The sequence below is a fragment of the Rhopilema esculentum genome, chromosome 21, assembly GCF_057945365.1.
Source record: "Rhopilema esculentum isolate cy_ngs chromosome 21, ASM5794536v1, whole genome shotgun sequence".
In the NCBI taxonomy this organism is placed as follows: Eukaryota; Metazoa; Cnidaria; class Scyphozoa; order Rhizostomeae; family Rhizostomatidae; genus Rhopilema; species Rhopilema esculentum.
The window spans coordinates 11,431,969-11,455,070 of NC_142835.1; the positions used below are offsets into that span (position 1 = coordinate 11,431,969).

At 36.1% G+C, this 23,102-nt stretch overlaps 1 protein-coding gene across 2 annotated transcripts in view; it reads right to left on the bottom strand.

The window, feature by feature from the left end:
- Positions 1 to 5,617: 5,617 nt before the first annotated feature.
- Positions 5,618 to 23,102, bottom strand: part of LOC135684436 (52 kDa repressor of the inhibitor of the protein kinase) — a 29,282-nt gene continuing 11,797 nt past the window's right edge. For both annotated transcript variants that reach the window (XM_065200008.2, XM_065200007.2), the window contains exons 3-17: positions 21,160 to 21,444; positions 20,160 to 20,327; positions 18,111 to 18,182; positions 16,574 to 16,660; positions 15,623 to 15,741; positions 14,881 to 14,922; positions 14,322 to 14,443; positions 13,807 to 13,864; positions 12,737 to 12,953; positions 11,789 to 11,971; positions 11,534 to 11,605; positions 10,640 to 10,744; positions 8,864 to 8,924; positions 8,139 to 8,224; positions 5,618 to 7,723 (exon numbers count right to left, since the gene is read on the bottom strand). In XM_065200008.2, coding sequence (XP_065056080.2) covers positions 7,649 to 7,723; positions 8,139 to 8,224; positions 8,864 to 8,924; positions 10,640 to 10,744; positions 11,534 to 11,605; positions 11,789 to 11,971; positions 12,737 to 12,953; positions 13,807 to 13,864; positions 14,322 to 14,443; positions 14,881 to 14,922; positions 15,623 to 15,741; positions 16,574 to 16,660; positions 18,111 to 18,182; positions 20,160 to 20,327; positions 21,160 to 21,444 — 1,752 coding nt within the window. In that variant the 3' untranslated portion in view covers positions 5,618 to 7,648. The remainder of the gene's footprint in view (positions 7,724 to 8,138; positions 8,225 to 8,863; positions 8,925 to 10,639; positions 10,745 to 11,533; positions 11,606 to 11,788; positions 11,972 to 12,736; positions 12,954 to 13,806; positions 13,865 to 14,321; positions 14,444 to 14,880; positions 14,923 to 15,622; positions 15,742 to 16,573; positions 16,661 to 18,110; positions 18,183 to 20,159; positions 20,328 to 21,159; positions 21,445 to 23,102) is intronic.

The following is a 23,102-nucleotide window of genomic DNA, read 5'->3' on the forward strand; positions in this document are numbered from 1 at the left end:
TATTTTCATGGCATCTCTAATTTCTTCTTTTGTTATCGGTTGCTCCGAGTTCTTTAACCTAATTGAAATCTTTTTCCAGACTTCTTTCCTATCTTTATTTGAATATAGACTTCTGATGTACTTCGTCCACCTTCGCTTAACTTGATCTAGCTCCATCAACGCACTGTCACCTTCATGACACAACTAGACACAATATGTTTCTTCACTGCTTTCACTTTTTCATGCATCATTTAAACATTCCTCTTCTCCACATCTTCTATCTCCACAAACCGCTGCTCAAGATACTCTTCTTTTGCTGTTCTACACATCTTCTGAACACTTCTATTCAGCCTTTCATACTCATCCCTTTCTTTTTTCTCTCTACGCCTCAATTCCATCTGACCCAGAATCTCTGATGCCATCCTTTTCTTCTTAGCTGCCATGCTCTTTGTTGGAATACACTGTTCTGCGCTTCTTAATAAAGCTCTTTGTAGGTTTTTGCCATTTCTTATCATCATTTCCACCTTGTTTACATCTCTCTTCTACTGAACTCGGCCTTCACATTTGCATTCTCTTTTAGCGTTTTCCATTGCAGCTTGAGTACATTCTTACCTTGCTTCAGCTTCTTCAAGTTTACTTACAATTCACCCATCAACAAAATATGATCACTATCACAGTCTGCTCCTGGATATGTTCTTACTCCTTTCATACCATTCTTAATGCGCTTATTTTTAATGATACAATCTATCTGATGTAATGTCAATATCAACTAGGAAAGATAACAACTTGAAGGATTCCAAATACAATCTATAATCTTTAATCTATAATCTATAATCTACAATCTATAATCTAATTCAATGCACGATTAATAACTGAATACGCAAGGAAAGTCTTCTTCTAAATGGGTGCAAAGATTTTTAATTAACTGCCATTTGCTGCAAGGATGTCTGCTAATGCAGTTGTTTTCAGGAAGATCATAAATAATTTTTATGCGTAACATAACAACTTATAAACATCTATATTTCTAAAGATGTAATTATCATCCAATATTTATTTTCTTTTTAAGTATCTTTTATTGGTATCTTGACATTACTTCTTTCCTTGATCTTTACTTTATATCCAATACATTCCGTATTATTCTCGCTGTCCAAGTAAATATGGTCTCTGTAACACCTCTACCGTAAGACCCAATCCTAGCTGTTTCAACAATTTAGCAAAATTTATTGTCACTGTCCATATGCTCCAATAACTACTGGTATAACATCCACCTTTTTTATTTTCCATATTCTTGCAATTTCATACCTCAGGTCAATGTAATTTGTGCATTTCTCTACTTCTTTCTTTTCAATACGGGTATCGAATGGGCAGGTTGGGTCTATTAATTTACAAATCTTATCTTTCTTTTCAATTACCGTAATATCAGGTCTTTTATGCTCCAACTTTATATCAGTCTGTATAGGAAAGTCCCATAGAATCTTGCAATCCTCTAACTCAAGTACTCTCTCAGGCTGATGCATGTACCATTTCTCGGCCTTTTCAAACCCCCACTTTTCGGACAGCTTCCAGTGAATTACTTTTGCCACATTGTCATGCCTCCAATTCTTATACTCCTTCTTTGCTAGCTACGGACATTCTGAGACAATGTATGCCACTGTTTCATCATTATTATCATTATTATTACTATTGGTATTATTATTGTTATTATTATTTTTGTCTGATTTCTATGCCTATCTTAAGGATTTTTCCAAGTATACAGGCTCTTCATATGATGGAACCAAGTATTTGAGACAATCAGCCTGTTAGCTGTACATCAGTCAATCAAATTTTCACCCATCTCGATCCGCTGCCCTAGACCAAAAGGTCTAACTGCTTGGCCTTATTTGCCCTACTTCCACATTGAAGTCACCTATCAAAAAACTCATATCATGCGATTCACACTGATTCATTGCTTTTTTCTATTGATCGTAAAATTTCTCTACTTCCCCTTCAGTGTTATTGAATATAGTTGCATAGCATTGCATCACTGGAATTGCAAATAGCCTCCCTTTTTGTCTCACCAAAAATAAATCTTCTTGAGATACACTCTTTTTTTTATAAGAACAATTTTATAAGAACACGAGCCTCAAAACTGGTCAAAAGTTAAGAACAAATTAAGCACAAGCTGAGGCTGAGCTTCTGCAAAATGCAACTTTGAAATACGTTTTTTCTCAAAATCGAGGATTTTTAGCGATACGTGGGTGCTTTTTCGGTGAATATTCAAATTTGTCAGCAAATTAAGGCTGCCTCACTTACTTTGTTGGCAAATGAGGGCTGAACACCTCCTTAGAGCGAAAAGCTAGCAATAGCACTGCTTACACCCTCTTAATTTAAAAACAAATTAAGAACAATCCAGCCTCAGATTTTCGAAAAAATTAAGAACAGTCAGCCTGAACTTAAATTTACTGGTTCTTATAAAAAAAGATTGTTTACCAGAACCTGCATAAACTTTTCACACTCTCTTCATCCAAAAATGTTCCAACACCGCGTTTATATTCCGTTCCTTTAGAGTATATAAACGTGATTCCTTCAAATACTAGTTTTCCAGACTTTGTCCATCTTACTTCACAGACTCCTAATACTTATCTTCAGTCGTATCATTTCCATTATAATGTTTTCCATCTTTCAACTTTGATTCATTGTCCTGACATTCCAGGTCACGATTCTTCTAGTAAAGTTAGTATTACGGTATACAATCACAGGGAGGCGGTCGGGTGTCACGTCACCTGTAGCACATGATGGTCCCTACCGAACGAGACCCCATCTTTGAGATCCTTCACGTTGTTATCTTTTCTACTTGAAATTGACATCACCATATTTATACAAGGCAACAAAAAGACAGTGGTTTGCAGCTGCCATCTGTTGGGCGAGTTTGCAGAGGTTATCACCTCTCTTCCCAGAAGGTCTTCTGCCTGTTAACAGCTATTGCCCTCCGAGGTCGTGGCTCACAGGCACCGCGCAGCCATTGGGCTAGCAGAGGCTATACCCCTCCACTTTTTTGCAATAATATATTGAAAAAACTTTATGGAAAGTTTACTCTAACTATGCTCTAATGCAACATTGGATACCATGCTCCTCAGCAGCAGCTAATCTTCTTGACTGGGAACCCTTTTCATTCATTTTCTAGCTGTTTTCTTGATGTTGTATTATTCCCAAGCTGATTCTACCTATTTTTAAAAGCTATTGATATCCTCCCTGAACCAGATTGAATTTTCTAAATGGGTCCTTTTCCGGTGTTCCAGAAGGCGTGGCCTCAAAAAATTTCGACCATGCCCTTTTAAGCCCTCCCACATTTAAACTGGCGCGCGGTCCCTGGTATCTCATTTGCCTTCACCGCCAGTCTTCTGCTGGTTCCGCCATTGGCTATCTCTCGTACCCCTGAGTAAGAGACTCCATACCAGGTACTACCAGCCGGGTCAGCTGGACCAGGAGCTCACAAAAAGGGAAGGGTCGACCTCACACTTGAACAAATCCATTGGACCCGCTACCCGTAAATAGGAATCTAAGATTGGCTATTTATTGTTCCGCTATTTTTTGGAAAATCAATCCACCCTTGATTGAAGATACTTTATGACCGCTCGCTTAGCCTCTGCCATCATGCAGTTTGCATTGTTCCATTTTTCACTTCTGCATTAACTATGTGGCGAAAATAAGAATACATTAAAAAAGGCACCATCGGGAGGTGTTCGACTTCTGTTTTCAACATTTTAATAAAGCATTTTAATGAAGAGAAAAGTTGCACATTTTCCGGTAACATTTTGTCTCTAGATATGTTTTCTTTAAACAGTAGTGACTCAATCTTTACAGTAAGGCAGTACACTTAGAACCCAAGGTATATGGTTGCCTTCTAAGCATCGCCTTTAATCTTACGATTGAAGTTTCAACAATTTTTTAGTCTATATAAGTTGGTACAGATTATTGAGAGTAACATAGTTTTATGACAACAAATTCTCTGCCCCGAAGCGACTTTCCCTTGAAAAAAGGGCGCCTTTCCTTGGACAAATATTTTAACAAAAACTGGCGTGGGCTTTCGGCTAACTTGCCTAGAAAAACTACAGTCGACGAAATAAGCCTAAGAGTAATGTGAAGCTCATTTCATCATCTTTTTCTTCTGGAGTAAATTCCTGCGAAAAACCTACTCTTTCAAGAGGTAGACTGCTCCTTGCTCTTTTAGGAGGGTGCATATGGTCATTTTTAGGTTAAAGGTCCTTATTGCAAGGGGAATATTCTAAGGGGCATTTGAGGTACATTTTTTGGGGAGAAAAGAGCACATATATCTTGTTTGCATAGAAATACTTTGCACCAACTTTTTATCTGGTACTAAAAGGTTTACAAATTACCGACACAGAGTTTTGGGGTTTTCTGCCCAAAAGTCCCAACACGCAGATAAAAACATAACGACTTAAAAAACTTACATATTTCTCAGCCTAAAAAGGGTTTTCAAACGCAAGCTGCTTGACAGAAAAGGTCAGCCTGAAAATAATTGAGATCCAAGATCAGTCTTTGTGGAGGTCTACCGTATATACAGAAATAACGAATTCTTCTTATCGGACACTGTCCTCCAAGACTAACTTTACTTCGCCTCTTTTGCCTTGCAAAGTTAAATAGAATATATTGAGAATCAGTATAAAAGGCCAAAAGTCATAAGAAATTTAGTGTATTTCTGTTTGATAACCAATGCTATAGTCTTGACGAAAGTGATATTTCGACAAAATTTAAATAAAACAAAGTGCTTTGAATTCAATTAAATTGTAAAGAGCCACAGTACTTTTTACCCAAAAGGCGAGATCATGGGCTTGCAAAAGAAGTTGCCAGAGAATGATTACTTGTTCTGAGAATCGGTATCGGAAAAAGTCATTTGGCATAAATAGAGTTCTCAAGTGTGACGTCACAAAAACTATTTTTAGAGTTTCGAATTTTTACCACTTAACATGAAAGAACACCATAAAATACTCTCATTTATGCAAAATCAGTTAAATTTGTCAAAAATCGGATGAGATATGGCCAATAGAAGATTTGAAGTTTGCTAACGGATTACTGTTATTTTGGCTCAGTTCATAAAGTTATGAACTGAGACCAAATTACCGAGGTTTGATGGGGCCAGAGCTTGTGCTCATCTGGCCATATTTCAGCCAATTCGTAATACTTTTAACTGATTTTGCAAATTTAGAGGTAATAAATGATGCTCTTTCAGGTTATGGGGAAAATTTTAAAAATTCCAAAATATATTTTTGTGACGTCATCACTTGACAACTCCATTAGTTGAACAAACTTATCAATTGGCCTCAAAAAAATATATAAAGTAAAAAAAAATTAATCAATCATTGAACAAAAGCATAGTGTTTTACAATCTTTGTTTTTGCAAATCAATTCATCAAGCCTTACTTAGAATATGGTTGGTGTCATTAATGATGATTGTTAAGTGATAAACTCAAACCAACTTTTGTTGGTATTTTTGCACTCAACAGGTGATCAAAATAAATTATTATGCATAAAAGTATGCTTAAAATCAAAACAGTGATTATTTTCATCCAAAAAGTTTCATCTCTGTCCAAATCTGCAATCTCTGCTCAATGAAAGGAGTCAAGAACAAATGAGAACATTTATCTAATATTTAAAATTGATATTAATTCATCTATGCATGCTGTTACTGCTCCGTTTAAAATCATAATTAAAATGTCATCCTAAAATGAAAAATTATTTTAGACTCAATTTACAATACTTTTTTCTAAAAAGAAGTTATTGATGCAACTATTGGCGTCATATAAACAGTAGTGAAGAATTTTATACAGTGATGAATAGAGAATAACCCTGAACGTCGAGCAAATAAAATCAACTAAAAATCACCATAGATAGTACACTGTTAAATATCGATATTTCAAGGTCTATAACTTGTTCTATAAAATATCATGTGATATCCTATTTTATGAAAAGCCAAATAGCTTACAGGATTTGAAATATGGTATTCTCATTTCAAATGTAAGAATTTCGGCTGGAGTAATTTAAAGAATCGTAGCGAAGGTGAAGAATCAGGTCGCCTAGGGTCAAGGATCGGTCTCCTAGAAGTATGACATCTAGCAATGAGAAATGTGTCACTTTTTAGAACAACTGGGACATTTCTATCATCTAACGGGACATTTCTATCACCTAACGGGACATTTCTATCTATTTATCTAATCCACCCAACATCGCGGCAATAGCCACTTTCTACTTTACTCATGCTTTATATACATAACTAGGCAATGGTACCATATTCTAGTCCATGTCCTAACAGACAATATGCAATGTATTCTGCTAGAAGATCATACGCTATAATAAAATTGCCAAGGTATTCAATAGACTGTGGCTGTGGAATGAATGATGGTTTAAGGTGTTGGTTGCAGCACTAAGTATTGTAGCTAGGCCTAAGGGTGTTCCTCACTTTCTCTACAGGTCTACAGAACTAGGTAGGTAGAAGAAGTTTGTCCTTTTAATTAGAAACAAAGGTCACTACGACTGTTAGGCATTTAATTACAACACGAACTAGAGATGCCTGCATAAGCAGAAATCGTTGCCTTAGGCATTGCAAGACATCGCGATGTGAGCTAAGGTTGAGGAGGAGATCGAGAAAATATTCTAGAAACAAGAAAAAGTAGATTATGTCTGCACACTTGCGCATATGCACAAAAATTGGTCCTTTGGCTGTACGCATGCGCATTTGTACTTAATGATCGACTATGATTGTACGCATGCGCATTTGCATTAAATGATGGGCGATGATTGTACGCAAGCGCACTTGCACTCACTTGGTAAATGAATTTACAGGCATGCACACACGCACTTAATGATTGCTTAAAAATGTGGGCATGCGCACATGCACTAATTGGTGGAAGAAATTTGTTTCATTATCGCTATCGAGCCAAATATAGGGACTGGCTGAATAAGTTACATTCCCTTCCAACATGAGGATATAAGTGACATTGTGTTGATTATCTGAAAGAATCTTTGTCCAATTACTATTCCAAGTAACAAAATCAAGTAACAAAATTGTTTGAATAATTATGCGAAACTTGAAAAAAACAGAACTTGATTAAGGCTTGGGTGAAATGTATGATAAAAAATCTACGTAATACATTAAATTATTAACAGCATATGAATGTTTGGCAATAATCATTTAGAATAAACAACTAACAAAATGCTAAAATTACATTATAAATATTTTAGGGAGACTGCTCCAAATTAATATTGCAAAAATGCTGCTGAGATCGAAAAGCTCCTGAAGAACGTGAAGTGGATTTGTTTAGGAAACAGCTACTGTATAACCCGCATTGGGTTTCAGAAAACTAGAAAAGAATTTAGATTTCTTTCGAATTTACTCAGTAATCATAAACATACTACAAAGAGCACTGCTTTTAGATATTTACAATATTTTACAATATTTTGTCATTGTTTTGACAAATGCAAATTTAGCCCGTTAAAACCTCAAAAGGTGGCACGCGGTAGGAGCATTTCGTTGGTCTCTAGTTACTCTTGCTACCAACTGGCATACAGCAAACCGTTGCTATACGGCTAACCATTGGCATAGGCTAAGAAGTTAAATTGACTGCCATGATCAAAACTATTTATAAATACCAACAAATAGGTCTTTTTAGATTCATGAAGTTCCCAATCTCCTTTGCATTTCCATTTCTAAATCTTTTCGTGAGTATAAACCATTATCTTTTATTTCCTAGAAAAATTGTTTGCAAAATACTGAACATCATGTGGAAATAGATACATCTTAAAGAGATAAATAGGTATGATCAAACCTGAGATACGAACAGGGTCAGTCAATATTAATCTTTTTTGCTCTGTAATACGGATTCACTTACGCAAATATTGAATCACCCACGCGTGGGCAGTATTCACATATAAATTGCTTCTAGAGTATCAAAAACCAGGTTGAAAAATTGAACCAACAAAAAGAGGTTTGCGAGACATCATTTCTGCAATAGTTTGCAAACAGCAGGGTTAAGATGACGCACTTCTGCTCGAAAGCGTCAATCATTTCAAAGGACCTTTGAAAAATTTGAGGTGCAATCTCAGTTTGCTGAAAGTACAGTTTAAGGAGGAAATGAAGGTAACCAATTAAGGTGGAAATGTACCTTTGCAAGGTCATCCAATTCAATATCAGCAATATTGACCAAACAAGACAGGGAGTCTTTGATGAGGAAATCATTCTTGTGGATTCCTGTAAAATTAATTTTGCTTTGCTTAGAATAAATATAAACTGGTAAGGATGTCAAGCATTTGAATCAATATATTCTCAGCGCAAACTGAGCTATAGTTTGTCTTTAATAGAGTATGAGCGTAAAAATAATGATAATATGCAGTTGTGACAGCTAAAGTGGAAGGAGAAATACAAGAAACAAGCAATCAATAGCACTTCAGAAAAAGGAACATAATGTTTAAACCAAATAAATCTTTGGTACCGCAAAATGCGAAAATAGCACAGAAGGGCCGAAATATATCATATCATACTAAAGTACTTTTCGTCTGACACTCGTCAGATTGTGAACGTCGGATAATGTCCAAAGGTGAGCAGAAGATTTACATCCAGTTGCAGATTGCGGTACCAAAAGCTGATTTGTTTCTTTGTTATTCTTATTATCACGGTCCAAGAAGAACCTTATATTGCGCATATCAACAACCACAAGATCGTTGATTTTGCATCACTTATTTGCCATGTCACTTACGTGCAAAGACTACGACAGGTTATCTTCAGGGTACAAATTATTATAGGGCCTGACTATACACCCTGTCACTTCTCACCCTATCGTCGTAGAGTTCGGTACGTTTCTGGCATATGAAGATGCAAACAGGAACTTACCATTAGCGAAATTTCTTTCGAGCCAGCTGTTGATGACTTGTAGTTTTTTAACTTCACTAACCTGTGAAGAATTTAGGGTTCGTAAAGCAAATTGCAAGTGATGAATAAGACGGAATGGAGCAATAGCAGACATTTGGCGTAGGATTGAAATGAAAAAAGTACTGAAATTTTCAGTCAAAGTTTTGACGTCCACATCCTGTGGAAGTGACATTCAGGAATCATGGTACCAGAAAATCGCTGACAGGTTTAGGACGATTGGTACAAAATCTTTTACCCAAAATAAAAGTCTGCCCAGGCCTGTGTAGAATAGCTAGAGACCAGTCTATTAGGGGACAGCAAATTCGCCATCGTTATGGAAAATCAAGGAACCATCGAGGAAAATATTAACATGGTAACGGGTTGATATGCATCTGTACTAGAAAACCTCCCTTCAGTCTAATTTGTTATTTAACCCCTGTATTACAAAATCAAAGGTTAAAAGAAACAGCTCATGGAAAAGTTCTGTAGACTTGTACAAAGTGAGGAACACAAGCAGTGTGGGTTGAGTTCAATCCACCTATAGATCAATGGTCATTGGTCCTTGAAAAACATTACTTTTCTGATTCAATATTTTTTCCTTGCATTAAAATTTCAAGAACTCAAAAAAACTCTCTTTCTAGCTTTCTATAATTCACAAATCTTTTGCCATAACACGAAGTGACAGGCTAACTGTTTAATAACCGTACGCGTTAGTTAAATGGAGATAAACAACATCTACCTTTATATTTCAAAACTTTGAGAATATGAATTAAGTTTTTGATAAGTTACATAATATTTTAATCATGCAAACATGCGGAATTAAGAAACATAACAGTTTTGAGCCAACATAAACCTCATGCAAAATAGATTGGATTGGATTTATATCTCATTGAAAGGCCGAATAGCTGAGAATATTGAATTCATAAATTATTTGAGAGTTTGGAGAAAAAGGTTTTGCGGGCACTTATGAGGCATTATTTAATTATCTTTACAAGGCCAACGCGTAATCTAAGGCTTAAGAAGAGCCAGTATCAAAGAGACATGTTTGTATCACAAGGTCAAGTTCACGCCGTATATTGTTGAAGGAAGGGGAGGATAATTATACATGTTTGCTCACGGGCTATGTCGTTTCAATTAATTTCATATTTTCTTAAGAGGGGGAATGACGAGGTATCAATTGCTTCCTATTCAGTACAATTTGGAACATAGCTTGCAATTATCAAGGGGGCATCACCTACTCCAAACTCCCTGCTTCCCACGGTCTACTCATAGTCCACAGTGCTTTTTGATTCTCTACGTTTTCATTCAAAATGAAATAGGAACCCCAAGTAAACACAGTCCCTCGTTTGTTTATTTAAGATAATAGTCAAAGACCTTTTAACTCTGTTTAAAGCTTTTCCCTGAAATAAGTGCTTTGCCACAAAAATAGCTCCGACTATAAGCAAATATATATAGAGTTAAATAATATATACCTAGGCATCTGTTGCCTGGTGATCGTATTAAGCGTGAAACTCGGAGTTGCAACTTAGAACCGTCCTGTTCTTTGCACCAAGGCGTGAACAGCCTGCCTATACGGCATCGAGTACAATATGACAGACAGGTAAAACTGTAACTTTGATTACCTAGTTGAAACATACTAACGAATCAAGGACCCAGTCTTTCGCTTCAAATATATCGAAGGTGAATTATGCATACATTTTACTACAGAAACAAATGAATTAACAAGAAAAGAAACAAAAGAAGCCTTCAGAAACAAACCTTTAGCTGTAGGGAAAGTACCATTGACAAACAGTCTTCTGATAACGCAGCGACGTCGAATGATTTGAAAACCTCTTCTGAGTTACGTTCTATGTACTGCAGAATCTAAGAAAGAATAGATCAAAAATAACGGAAATCTGCTCCAAAAAAAGATCAATTTCTAACAAAGCTTTTGGAAGTGTTAATTATTAAAAGCAGCAGTCTGGTCCTCTTTAAGGTATTATACAATGCCCTAGGGAGGAAAGGCATTTTTCCAAGCTTCAGTCCCAAAGAATAATACAGTTCTCATTGTCTTATTGTATATTGTTTTATTGAGAATATCAATAACCATCGATATTAAAGAAAATATTTTCTCTTTACATTTACATTATTCATTCAATTCTTTCGCTATCCTTTTTAAACTTATTTTAAAGTTTCCAAAATTATTCAAAGAAATCTTTGATAACAATAAATAAAATTTTATATCTTCAAAATTTACAACTGATCGTCAAGAAAACCTAAGCAGAATTTCACGTGAAAATTTGAAAACAAATTGAATTGAATGAATCTTTGCAAAAAATATCCGTAAACGGTTAAAAAATTCAAAATGTGTTTAAAAATTAAGGTCTAGAGTGTGAAGAGCCATTATGAGGCTGTGATAACTGCTGTGAAAATACTGCCCTAGCTGAGTATGAAAATGTTTATAATACCGAAACATAAGGGGAAGATTGTTTACATTTGTTATGATCAATTGAAGCGGTTGCTCTACAATTTGAAAGTTCTCATCAACACCCAAGGTATTTCATTCACCCTATTTTTCATAGCTCCTGTGAGCAACAGCTTGATAACATGACTGCGTTCAAATAGATAGATTCTTGGCTATGAGAATACGACCAAATCTATAAATGTATTCACCTTTAATTGGATCTCTTGTGCTATCGTGTAGCTTCTGGTGTATTTGCGCGTGGAAACCAACAGCAGACATGCCTATGAAAATATCTTGTAAATAACGGCAATATTTTCTAATTTGAGAATGTGAGCTAAGAAATTTTAAATTCTGTATAGGTCAAAAACTTTCATTTTTGGAATATGAGTCAATAACACGCAAAAACGTACGAAATTATAAAAAGTTATCGATGAAGCAAAGGTAACTCAAAAAGGCTTGCTTACATTATTTGGATAAATAAGATCCTCGAATGAACGCAGACAAGACTGAGCAAGAGGCTCAACCTCGTAATGGTCAGCAATACAAAGCAGGCTGGGAAGTATTTCTGGGTAAATGATGCAAGTTCCCGTATGTAAGTATTCCAGGAAGACGCTAAATTCCTCTGGTTCAAATTCTGTAACAAGGCACTAAAAAGAAGGAGTATAAAAAGATTTTGATCTCATTATACATACTAACAAATGTCTTCAATGCCTACCAAGAATTATGCAAAAATTATAAGTAAAGTTCAGTCAGCCCCTCTCCCCCCATTTAACAGTGTTGGTTTACAAAAAAGTTATGTATTATGCCAAGAAGCTTGTCTTCTGCGTTTGGCCAAACGATTTAAATTGTGAAGCGATCTAAGAATGTTTTTTTCATACGACGATTTTCATACGACTAAAACTGGAAATATGTTTTTCGTCCAGTACAAGACATTATTTGCAATCAGTTCAAATGGTTATCGATAAATTATACGCGTTCGGTGTCATATAGGAATACAACACTCAGAAGTTGTAAACAATTGATGTACACCGCTACTCTCCAACCTTTAAACTTTATTGGAGCCTCTGGATGGTTTGATGCGATAGTTTTCAACATTATGACCTCAAAATTAGGCGCCGACTTTTGATATTCCATGGGGTGGCGTTTGAGCCGAAATGAAGATGTTGTTATAACAAAAGGTTTATATCATTCGCAAAGTTGGAGCGAAAGAAGCAGCGAAAATTTTCACACATTGAGGTAATTTTTAGTTTATTCAAATATCTATTTGACTTTTGCAGTACATATTTTGTTTTTAAAAATGTTTAATGCACTTGTCTTTTTTCCGAGTATGATAAGAAAATATTTTCTCATAAGATATAACTAAAAAATTCCACTTGGAGTGGCTTATTCGGTTTGTAAATATCTCGAGATACCTCAGTGACACTTGTTCGTGTGGCGGCCTCCTCTTCAATGTTTTTGAAACTCTGACTCCTCTTTTTCAGCCTCTCAAACGACAGCTTTTTCTTCAAACCGGATGGAACAGATGGTGATGACGTAGATTTATTAAAAATGGCCTTCTTTCCTAATTTGGGTGACGAATTCGGCGTGCTTCGCGTAGAGCCGCTGTCGTAAAACATCTCCTGAAACACCCTGCAGAGAAAGAGTTTAAGACTAGACAGATTCGACACCTTCAAATGTCACGCGGATAAACATATTCGCCAAACTAAAAAGCAAAGCTATGTTGCAGCTGCAAAAACGGAAAAGCTCTTAAAGGCACTGTCCCGTCAGTCAACCGCTCAGAGTTAACAATAACAATTTATGGTCGAAAAGACATCGAGAATTAGCCTTATATTGCCGATTAGGTTCGGAACAATAGGTCAACTGCATAGTCAACCCAATGGGAAATTTAAATGGACATTGAAATGCGTCGGGAAATAGTGCCTTCAAGAAACTCAAAACGAGACCAAAAGAGAAAGAAGTTGATGTATGAATTTTGCAACGCTGATGTAAAGATAGGTTTTTTCATTTACCCTTATTTCTTATTTAAACACAATACCCTATCAGTTATTTAACAAATTAACTTAAAGAAATAACTAAAGCTGCTCTTCCAAGGGGTCGTGTTTGCATCGCTCTACCTCAACAACTCCTTTAATCTTACTTTAAAGGAGCTCAATGAGGCAGTATCTCGTATTCTAACAGGTTCTTTGGAAGCTTTACGTCTGCCTGTTTTTATACATGAACCTGGTCTCATACAAACCCAATTAAAGTGAGTTTTTAACTGATGGAAAATGTGAAATGGTCCGGTATTGGAACACTACACAAGACCTAAATTGTCTTGGGACCAATCTATGGAACAGTCATCACAAACAACGTATTCTAAAATAAACAATCCTAACTGTTAGTAAGGAGCTGTATTAGTATATAAGACTCCTTAAGAACAATGACTCATATTGATATGATGTTTTTATAATGTTGGTATTTCATTACAGTAAAACCAACTAACTTGCTTTTGGCCGCCAAAATCGCTTTCACTGCCGGAAGGGACTTCTGGTTTGCCATTCCTAAAAAGAAGAAAATTACGAATAGTTTTCAAGAGAAGGAAATTTATGGCTTTAAAAGCTGGTCCACATCAGCCCACGATCCAGTTTATGGCAGTGTCTCTCTGATGGCAAAGTCAATATTTACTCATTTTGTAGCAATGATTTTAGAAGACAAAAAACTTTTATAGTCAAAAACTGGGTTATCATCGACTTGCTGTTCTACTTATAATGACCTTCATATTGCGATACTAATTAATTTTATCGATATTCAACAACTTATATAGGAAATATAAAGAACGCTTGGTGTAAGGAGTATGACGGTTCTAAGTTGCTACTCCGAGTTTCACGCTTAATGCGGTCATCGGGCAACCGTCCTGCTCTATGCACAAAATAGTGTGCACAGCGCCAGGGAGCACTTCATGACAGACCGGGGGAAACAAACATCTTCATGATATATCAAGTATATAAAAGGCCTTACCAACGACAAAGCAAACGTCACAGGCATAGCTAATACTGCCATTGAATGCGGAAATCAAGTCTTTGTGGAGCTGATCAGTGTCATCAAATGTCTGGTGAAACCAATCAGGAAAAACCTGCAGCCTGTCGAAGGAAAGATTCCAATAACTTCATGTTTAATCAAAATCAGCTCGTATCCAAGTATTACTATAAAGGCAAACATTTTTATCATTATCTTTTCTTTCTATTATGTGCTACGTTCACAACAGAACCATTACAAAACTACTCGTACTAGCACAGCCAAAGATTGGGACACAGGAGCCAGATTTTCGAGGCGGATTTCGACCAACAGTCCACTCTAACCTTCCCACTTCAAATAATTTTGGTTTCCTCCCAACTATACTTAACTAACGACTAAAAGGTGGTAAATCCTAATAAAGGTTAAAAAGGTTAAAAAAAGTCGTTCATTGAAGTTTGGTGTAATTTTCAAAACGAGTCCATGAACTGGTAAATGAATCCCTATGGAACACCACAAAATTTGCGGAGGGACAGGTGTAACATAAAGAAAACTAAGTACTTGCCTTTTGTTATTCCCTTCAATTGCTGCTCTTCCATTCGATTTACTGATGAAAACAAGAAATATTTAAAAACAACACGTCATCGTCAGTTTCGGTTTTAACAAAATCTTGAGGGTCAATACAGAAGGGAGTGGTTCATTAGCCCAACAATGTTGATATTTGCTAAAATTGGCTGAACATAAATTGAAAACAGTATCAGTGTTTGTCTGACACACTATATGGTTTTGTAAATAATTCCAAATATGTATAATTTCAACCAAAAAAAGAAAATTAACAACATCAATTCTGCACAACTTTGTAGCAAAATGATTGAGTTAATATTTTTTTGCAGTCCCCTTTGGGTTAAATGAAAAATAATAATTCCGCTTCAAATCAACATGATCAGTAAATATCTTATGCAAAAACTAGCTCCTGGTCGAATATTTAGTCATTTGATGTCACTCGCGTCATGTTTACAGATACAAATAAATCAACATCTAAAACAGTTCAATGGAAAGAGTTGGCTTGAGAGAAACGGCAGTCGCTGCCACTAAAAATAGTTTAATGATCATGTCCCTTTTCATGCTGAATCATGCATGCTGCTGACATCTCCTGATGATCAAGAGATTGTTGATCTTGGCTTTATAAGCATAGGTTCCAAATCTTGGATTGGCTGAGCGACCAAAATTCTACATACCCTATTAGCTCTAGGCTTCATATACAAAGCAAAGAAAGTCTTGCGTCAAGACAGAAAAAAACAACACACCTTTGATTGAAAAACTTTTGCAAGGGACTGTTTGCTTTATCCTTTGGTTTCATGGTTAAATGGTCACTACTCACTTCCTCTGTAATCAGTTCATCAAGCATTTGCCTCCTTGTTCTTTCCTATATACAAATATATCACAGATCAGGTGGATGCCAGCATATCACAAGTCAGGTGAATCCAGATATACCCCAAAATATTTTAATTAAGAGAAAAAAGGAATTGGAAAGTCAAGGAACGGGCAGTTAACTCACTATTTAGCTAAAAACACAAAACATGTCTAAAATTTTAGCCATATGCATCAAACATTTCACGAAACGATGTTAAATTTTCAAGCGCTGAGGGAATTCTTACTCTTTTTTCTGCCTTGCTCGGTGGTAAAAATCAATTATCAAAATCGGTGATTAAGATCATAATAGAAATTGTATGCAATTTTTTGACGTGTTTTTCGCTGACTTCTAAAACATTGAAACCCGGTATTGCTCTCAAAGTTTACTAAGATTTTTAATGCACTTGACCACCCTACCAAACAAATTATCGAACCTTGTTACCCAAATTTCATTTCTTCTCGCTAAAACTTATTATTTTCAAATGTTGCATGCACAACATAGAATTTTGCCTTAGCACAGGAATTCATCATACAAGTACAAATGTTTTCTAATTACAGGCGCCCAAATTGTAAGTATATAATGAATTCGCATGCCACAAGTGGATTCAGTTTTATACATTTGTTCAAACTCATACATAGTTTAAGTAACTTTGCCTATTCAATATATCAATAGCACTTGACAGGATATCAAAGTGTACTGTTAAAACTCACACGAGCGACCTAACCCCCCTCCTTCCACCCCATTTAGAAATTTACGGTAATCACAGACCGAAGAACAACAACAACAACAACAACAACAACAACAACAACAAGAACGTGTAGAACAAGCTTAGCCTCACACATACCTGCATTGCTGCAAATTTTGGCGATCTGTAGCTGGCTCTTTCACCATTAACAATCTTGGTCATCAGCCAGTTTTTAAAATCTTCATCCTGATAAAAGTAACTCACTTATTTCATAAAAACCTCCACTGAACATAGGCGAGGACAAGTTTTTAGCTAAGAACTGTGTAAGACACTTACTCAATGGGAATTTACCTCTCTAACGGAAATATGATTAACGTTTTCAGTGAAAAGGACTCAAAGCAGATGAATTTTTCAAATAATCAAATAATCAAAAATTGGACACATTGCACAGTAGACTCATATTATAATAGTATTAACGGCAAAATTACAGACTGTCTTCGGTGCCATAAGGAGACTCCGCTATTTCGTAACTTCAGTTGAAATGGAATCTAGATTCATTGTCACGACGATTTGAGAATAGTGAAACGATTTTAATTTGAGAATAGTAGTCTTTTACCCAAGTCTGTAAATCTGAAAAACACACTTTCTGAAACTATTCATACCTATACCACTTCCAAATGTCGGCAAATTCGGAATATTAATAAAATTCATATCCTCTGGAATTGTAAAATTTATCAATAAAATTTCAAATCATGAAAGAAGGAAACGCTTTTCAGCAGTCTATGGTTGGTCTTATCTTGGTCTTATCTTGGTCTTATTGTGATTCAAAAAAGATTTCAAATTAGTGGCGAAAATTCAGGTTTTCATTCAGGGGGTGGGGTGTTCAGATCCACGATGTACCGACAAGTTAACATCTTAGATGGGCTTTCGGCACTTTAAACATTTGTCAATTATCCGACGAAAGGCCGAATTTTCCGAAGAGAACGCTGATTGGGGGGCCTAAGCCCATCACCCAACCCCCCACCCCCGTGCCCTCATAATTTCTGCCACTGTAGATGAACATTCTAGACACATACCGGATGTAGTAATTATAACATTATTCAGAACATGACTGAAGAAAGACTGTATATTCATATCCAAATACTGATATGCGAGTAAATCGATATTCCTTTTTTAAAATGTCGTTTTTTTCATGCACAGATTTTAAAGATATATGTTAAAATGCTAGGCATAAGAGCTTTCAGTTTCAATTTTTCTTTTATTATGCAAAAACCTTTATCCCGGTAGAGGCAAAAAAGAAACAAATGTGCCATAAAGACATTAGAAACACCACAGCTTCCTATTTCCTCTAAAATTCTCTTGATAAAGAATCCATGCAATTAGATCCATTTCAATGAAATCGTATCAGAGCAAACTCAAAGACCAGACAGTCTGAGACCTCCATACTTGAAAGAATGTAGAAACTAGAGAAAGACAACCCTCGTGGCAATGGAATAAAATATCATTTTCTACTATACCCAACCGAAAGCCCGCCGCCATAGAACTTAAATCTCAAGTTTAGGTCAAAAGTATAAAAAAGAGTGCACGGACTGGTTTACTACGAAAGATGAGCAGAGCAATCGAATTTTACTAATGACAACTGATGCTTCTCCAGATTGGTAAACGATATTAGAAACAGCCGCTATGAAAAAGTTACCTCGTTAAAGCATCCAGAAGTGGGTAGAGGTGGTCCAAAAGGCAAAACCAAACCTCGTGAAATGACAGCAACCTGTCAAAAAAGATAGGAACTCATTATCGACAAGCCAGAAAAAAATTTTCAGCAGCAAAGAGGTAACTGTACACCTGAACATAACTCTCCTTCTGTACATGATATAAAGATTTCAACGACATATAGTTAGTTGAAGGTTTGCTGAACAAAGGTTTGCAAAAACAGATTCAAATCTCGTTTAAACATAGGAATAAGCAAGATATAATCTGAGAACAACTTGAACGCTAAAAAGGAATCAACAATAGATGTTTACAAAGAAAAACATGAGAGTTAAGATCCATATTTATATAGAGTTAACCCGAAGTACAAATGTAAACCAATGAAATATAATTACATCACAGAAATTGTATATGCTCACATTATTTCACAGGGACCGTCAATAAAAACATTTGATAACATAAAATTACGAAGCCCTGAAACATATCAATCTGAACCCTAAAGGGATTGTGTCACAAGGGACATCCCGCGTGGCACCACGCCAGTTGAGCGAAAGTTGTTTAGGTGAAACAACCGGCGTTCAATAAAAAAACCAATATGGAATAAAACAGTTTTTTGTATCCGTGATCATCGTGCGAAGCTTTTGCATTTTTGGATGTTTTATGTAAGGAAACGAATAATAAAGGTTCTTTCTTCCGTCTTATCGCCATATTTCTTTGAATAAAGGATGGCGATGCAGAAAAACAAAGGCTACTTTTACAGCCTTGATACAGCAACTCGAAGGGAGCAGTTGATAGAAATGGGCCGAAATGACACCAAAAAACCTACCTTACCAGTGCAAATTATGAGAGGAAACATTTTTTAAAGTTTGCAGGACAATTTTGGAGTCATCGTTTTGTAGTACAGTGGCTAATGCCATCGAAATTTACCAAGAGAAACGAAATGTCTTCGCCATTGATTGAATAAAGCTTCATTTCCTTAGCCTAAACAAATTGCTTCAAGCATTTCGAACTTATTGAAGCACCGGAGCCCCATCCGCCATTATTCCAATGTGCAAAAACGCACAATGTCCCGTGTAGTTAGTTTGTTTACAAAACTGTGACACTGTTCGAAAAAATACTTTTCAAGATGGGGTATAAATAAGTTCATATTTTTTCGGTATTTTTTCATATGTTTTAACGACTGATGATTTTTCGTTATATTACGCTTTTGTGTTAATTCTTACCTAAAAGTCAGCTCTTTAAAACAATGGTATTGCCGAAACCTTTTAAAAAGTTTAAGGTCTTCGTGCAATTGAAAAAATAATAGAAACAAGTTGTATTGTGCCGATTTCGTCTCTCCCTGTTGCAAACGTTTCACCCTGAGGAAAGTGAGGAAGCAAGAAAAACATAATTAGAAGAAAAGAAGGGAAGACAGGAAGAAGCTAAATAAGTGAGAAAAAAAGAGAGGAAAAAACCGGAGATAAAGAAGATGAAACAAAGAAGAAAAGAGAAAAAGAAGGAGGACGAATAATTTGAAAAGAAGAAGAGGTTGAAGAAACGAAGAAGATCTTGAAGGGAAAAAGATGGGGCGGCAATGGAAATATCGAGAGAAGCAGAAGAGTAAGCAATGAAAGCGGAGAAGGAAAGAAAGAAAAGAAGGAAAGAGAAGGAAGACGCAGGTTAACAGGCAATGAAAGGAAAGAAGGTTAAACAGGAAGAAGTAAGAGAAAATGATTGGTAGTAGATAAGGAGAAAGAGTTCCAAGCGAAGAAGGAAAGAGACGAAGAAGAAAAAAAGAGAAGATGAAACAAAGAAGGAAAACAGGAAGAAGCAGGATAAAGACAAGGTAAATACAAAAGGACAAAGAGAACGAAGCAAGATTTGACTCTTTGCTCTAAGTCGTTTTTTAGCTATATGACCAATAGGAAAGAGAACTGATCAAGAACAAAACAAAAAAGGTCTGGAAAAAGTTTATACAAGTAACTCTAAGCAAACCCAAAAGAGAATGTCGCACATAGGCCAAGATATCAAGAAGGGAAAGCGGATTGAAACAACAAACCTGGTACTGGCTGACTTTGTCGTTGTTGTTGATGTTGATTATCGGTCTGATAACAATATAAACATGAAGAAAATTTGACTTGATTGCGCTTGGCCTGAAAATGGCCCTTGGGGAGGAGAGAAACACCAAACACACAATGTCATTGCCAATATGCCTTTTTCGTTGCAACTAAAAGTGACAAGCAGATTCGTAAAGAGAAAAATTGGCTATAAAACCTTAGATTCTATGTTAAAGGTAATGTGTCCAGCTAAAGAAAGCGACACTGTGGGGGTTTTTAGAAACATGTGATTTTTCATGTCATCGCCTCAGCCATTGCGGTCGTTCTTTTTATCTATCCTGCTGCGAGGTTAGCTTTTCATGTGAGCAGTTTTGCATCGCAAGAATACTAACCAATTGCAAGCCGTTATTTTGATGGGTGGCTTGACAAGTTGGGTATACGCAGTTCTTTTATATGGACACATTACCTTAAAAGGAAGTTTAAAAATCACAAAATGTTATCAACAACCCACAAACAGCTAAGAAGTTGGTAGTGAACTTAATCAAGACTTTCTCTAAACCTAACTTTAAGTGTTCCACATACATTGGCCGTCATGCTTTCGCAGCCCTTTGTCACCTTGCTATCTTATTGAACGCAAACGAAGGTTTTTTTGGCCCGCCAGAAAACGTCGTTGAAGGATCAACTAAAACAAACAAACTCAACAGAGGATTGCTTAATATTTGTGGAAGATGATTCTTTTGGTAATTCCCCAGTAATAGGTATCCTGTATAGAACCCTTTATTAGGGTGATTCCAAAACAAAGTCTTGAAGTTAGTCCACTTTTAGGCTAACGTCTTCTTCCTCATTACGCTAGAATTTTCACACTGCAAAGAAATGGGTAAATAAACTAAAAAAGGGACAACATCAGCGTCACTTAGGACTGCTTTCTCTTTTCTTTGTGTGGCTACATTCTTTCTTTGCAAACTAGACAACTCGGTCCTCATCTGAAGACTTAAAACATACCTTTTGGTCATCGTGTTCATCTGTTGGTAATAGAGTAGAAACGTGGAACATGAACTCATTTTCATTCCATCTAGAAAACACGGCTTTGTCCCCTGTTAGATCGAACTGCGTGTCGAGTCCCCCGCTAAAACCCGTGAATCCTCTCAATTGGATCTTTTCGCCGAGGAACTCGAGGAAATTTTCAAAATCCAAAGTATGATCATTATTGGTGAAGAATTCTTCCTCTGTTTCTTGGCCATCCTTTATGAAGAGTAATCCAACTTTGAATTCACTCTTGTGCATTATCTGCCAAAATAATAAAAAATAAAGGCTTTGAGGTAATCAGATATTTTTGATTCAAATATTTTTTCTATACAGCCAATGAAAGATTGACTTGAAGCTTGTAAATAAGCATCATGGGGATCCTTTTGCATAGTATGTCTCAGTTACCAAGTAGCAGTGTCTTTTTAACTATGGCAGCATACGTCTGACCTAGCCATGATGAATTTATCGATCTGCTCTAGCCAAAACACACACAACATCACACTCATAGAATTCATAAACTGGATTTCAGGGCTTGATCTAATGAAACACATCTAAGCAATTACAATTGCCTAGAATCTGTCTGCCGGAAGACTGATTTCTAAGGTAACTTAAACTGATAACAGACTTCAACGCAGCTTAGTCACAAAAGGTGTGGCTTGATCGACCTAAAAGCTCTACAATTTTAAATTTCCATCAAAATCAAACAGTCTGGCGAAAAAAAATTTATGTTGGTGTCTTTCTTTTCGAGATACATTGGCGTCGGTTCAATGGAAATTTAGCCTTGAAGGTGAAACAGAAATGAACCTATTGTTTGGAAGCATCTGGACAGGGCTAAACCACATTGCAGAGATACAAGCTCGTCTTGTGCCTATAGTTTGATTTTGCTAAAAATACTGCTATCTATCAGCCTAAAATTAACTGGGCTAGTTTGAAAAATATCGATAATTATGTAGCAGATTTTCGTTTGCCACCTGCAGATTTTCGTCTTGTGCTAATTCTGCCTCACATTATCACCTTTCTTCCAGCTTAACATAGTTACTATGAACAAAAGACTTGATACTTGAAAAAAGATTCTGAGAATTACTTTTGAATTCGCGCCCTCTTTGAAAGAGTACCCACTTTAAAAAATCAAAAATATAACAATATCCTCCATAGCCTCACGAGCAACCTCCCATCAACTGTGCAACTGTGTGTTCTGATGGAACAGGTGATGGTCATGATTATGATGGTTTCTTAGCATGGAGATAGGTGAGCTTTATAAGCAGGGGTGGATGGCAGAAACAAATAATTAGAAAATAAAGGCAGAGGGATGACAGGATCTGCTCATGCTGTATATTAAGGTGACAGATTTTACTAAATGAAAAGTTAAAAATATAATAAAAAGTGTCCTTACTGAATACTCTATGATAGTAGAGCAATAGAAGACAGATGAGCATGAAAAAATATTTAATGTGTCCAATAACAGACAGATTTCCTGGCACCTCACACAAAAATATTGAGGAAGTTGCAAAGTTCAAACATTGAAAAGAGAGGTTGTACCTATGGGTGGTGTATCTGAAAAAGCTTGATGCATAAGGCTTTCGGTTTCAACCTTTGTTGTTTTCAGTTAACTGCATCTGTCATGTTCCCATAAAACAGGTGCCTAGGCAATTGTTCACATAATGAACATGAAATCTTAATGAAATTTGATCTTAATATCACCTGGGTCATGCTAAATCAACATTAAAGACTATTTATGGAGAACATGACACTATTTTGGCAGGTGACTTGCAAATATTTGCTATCATTTAACTGGTGGGTTTTATTATCAACTGCCTTTGCAGATTCTTGCCTCTGATGTTATTAGGCAGGTAGAGCTAGCAAACGCTACACATTGAATTGCTATAATAGGTTTTCTAGGTATGAATATATTAATTAAG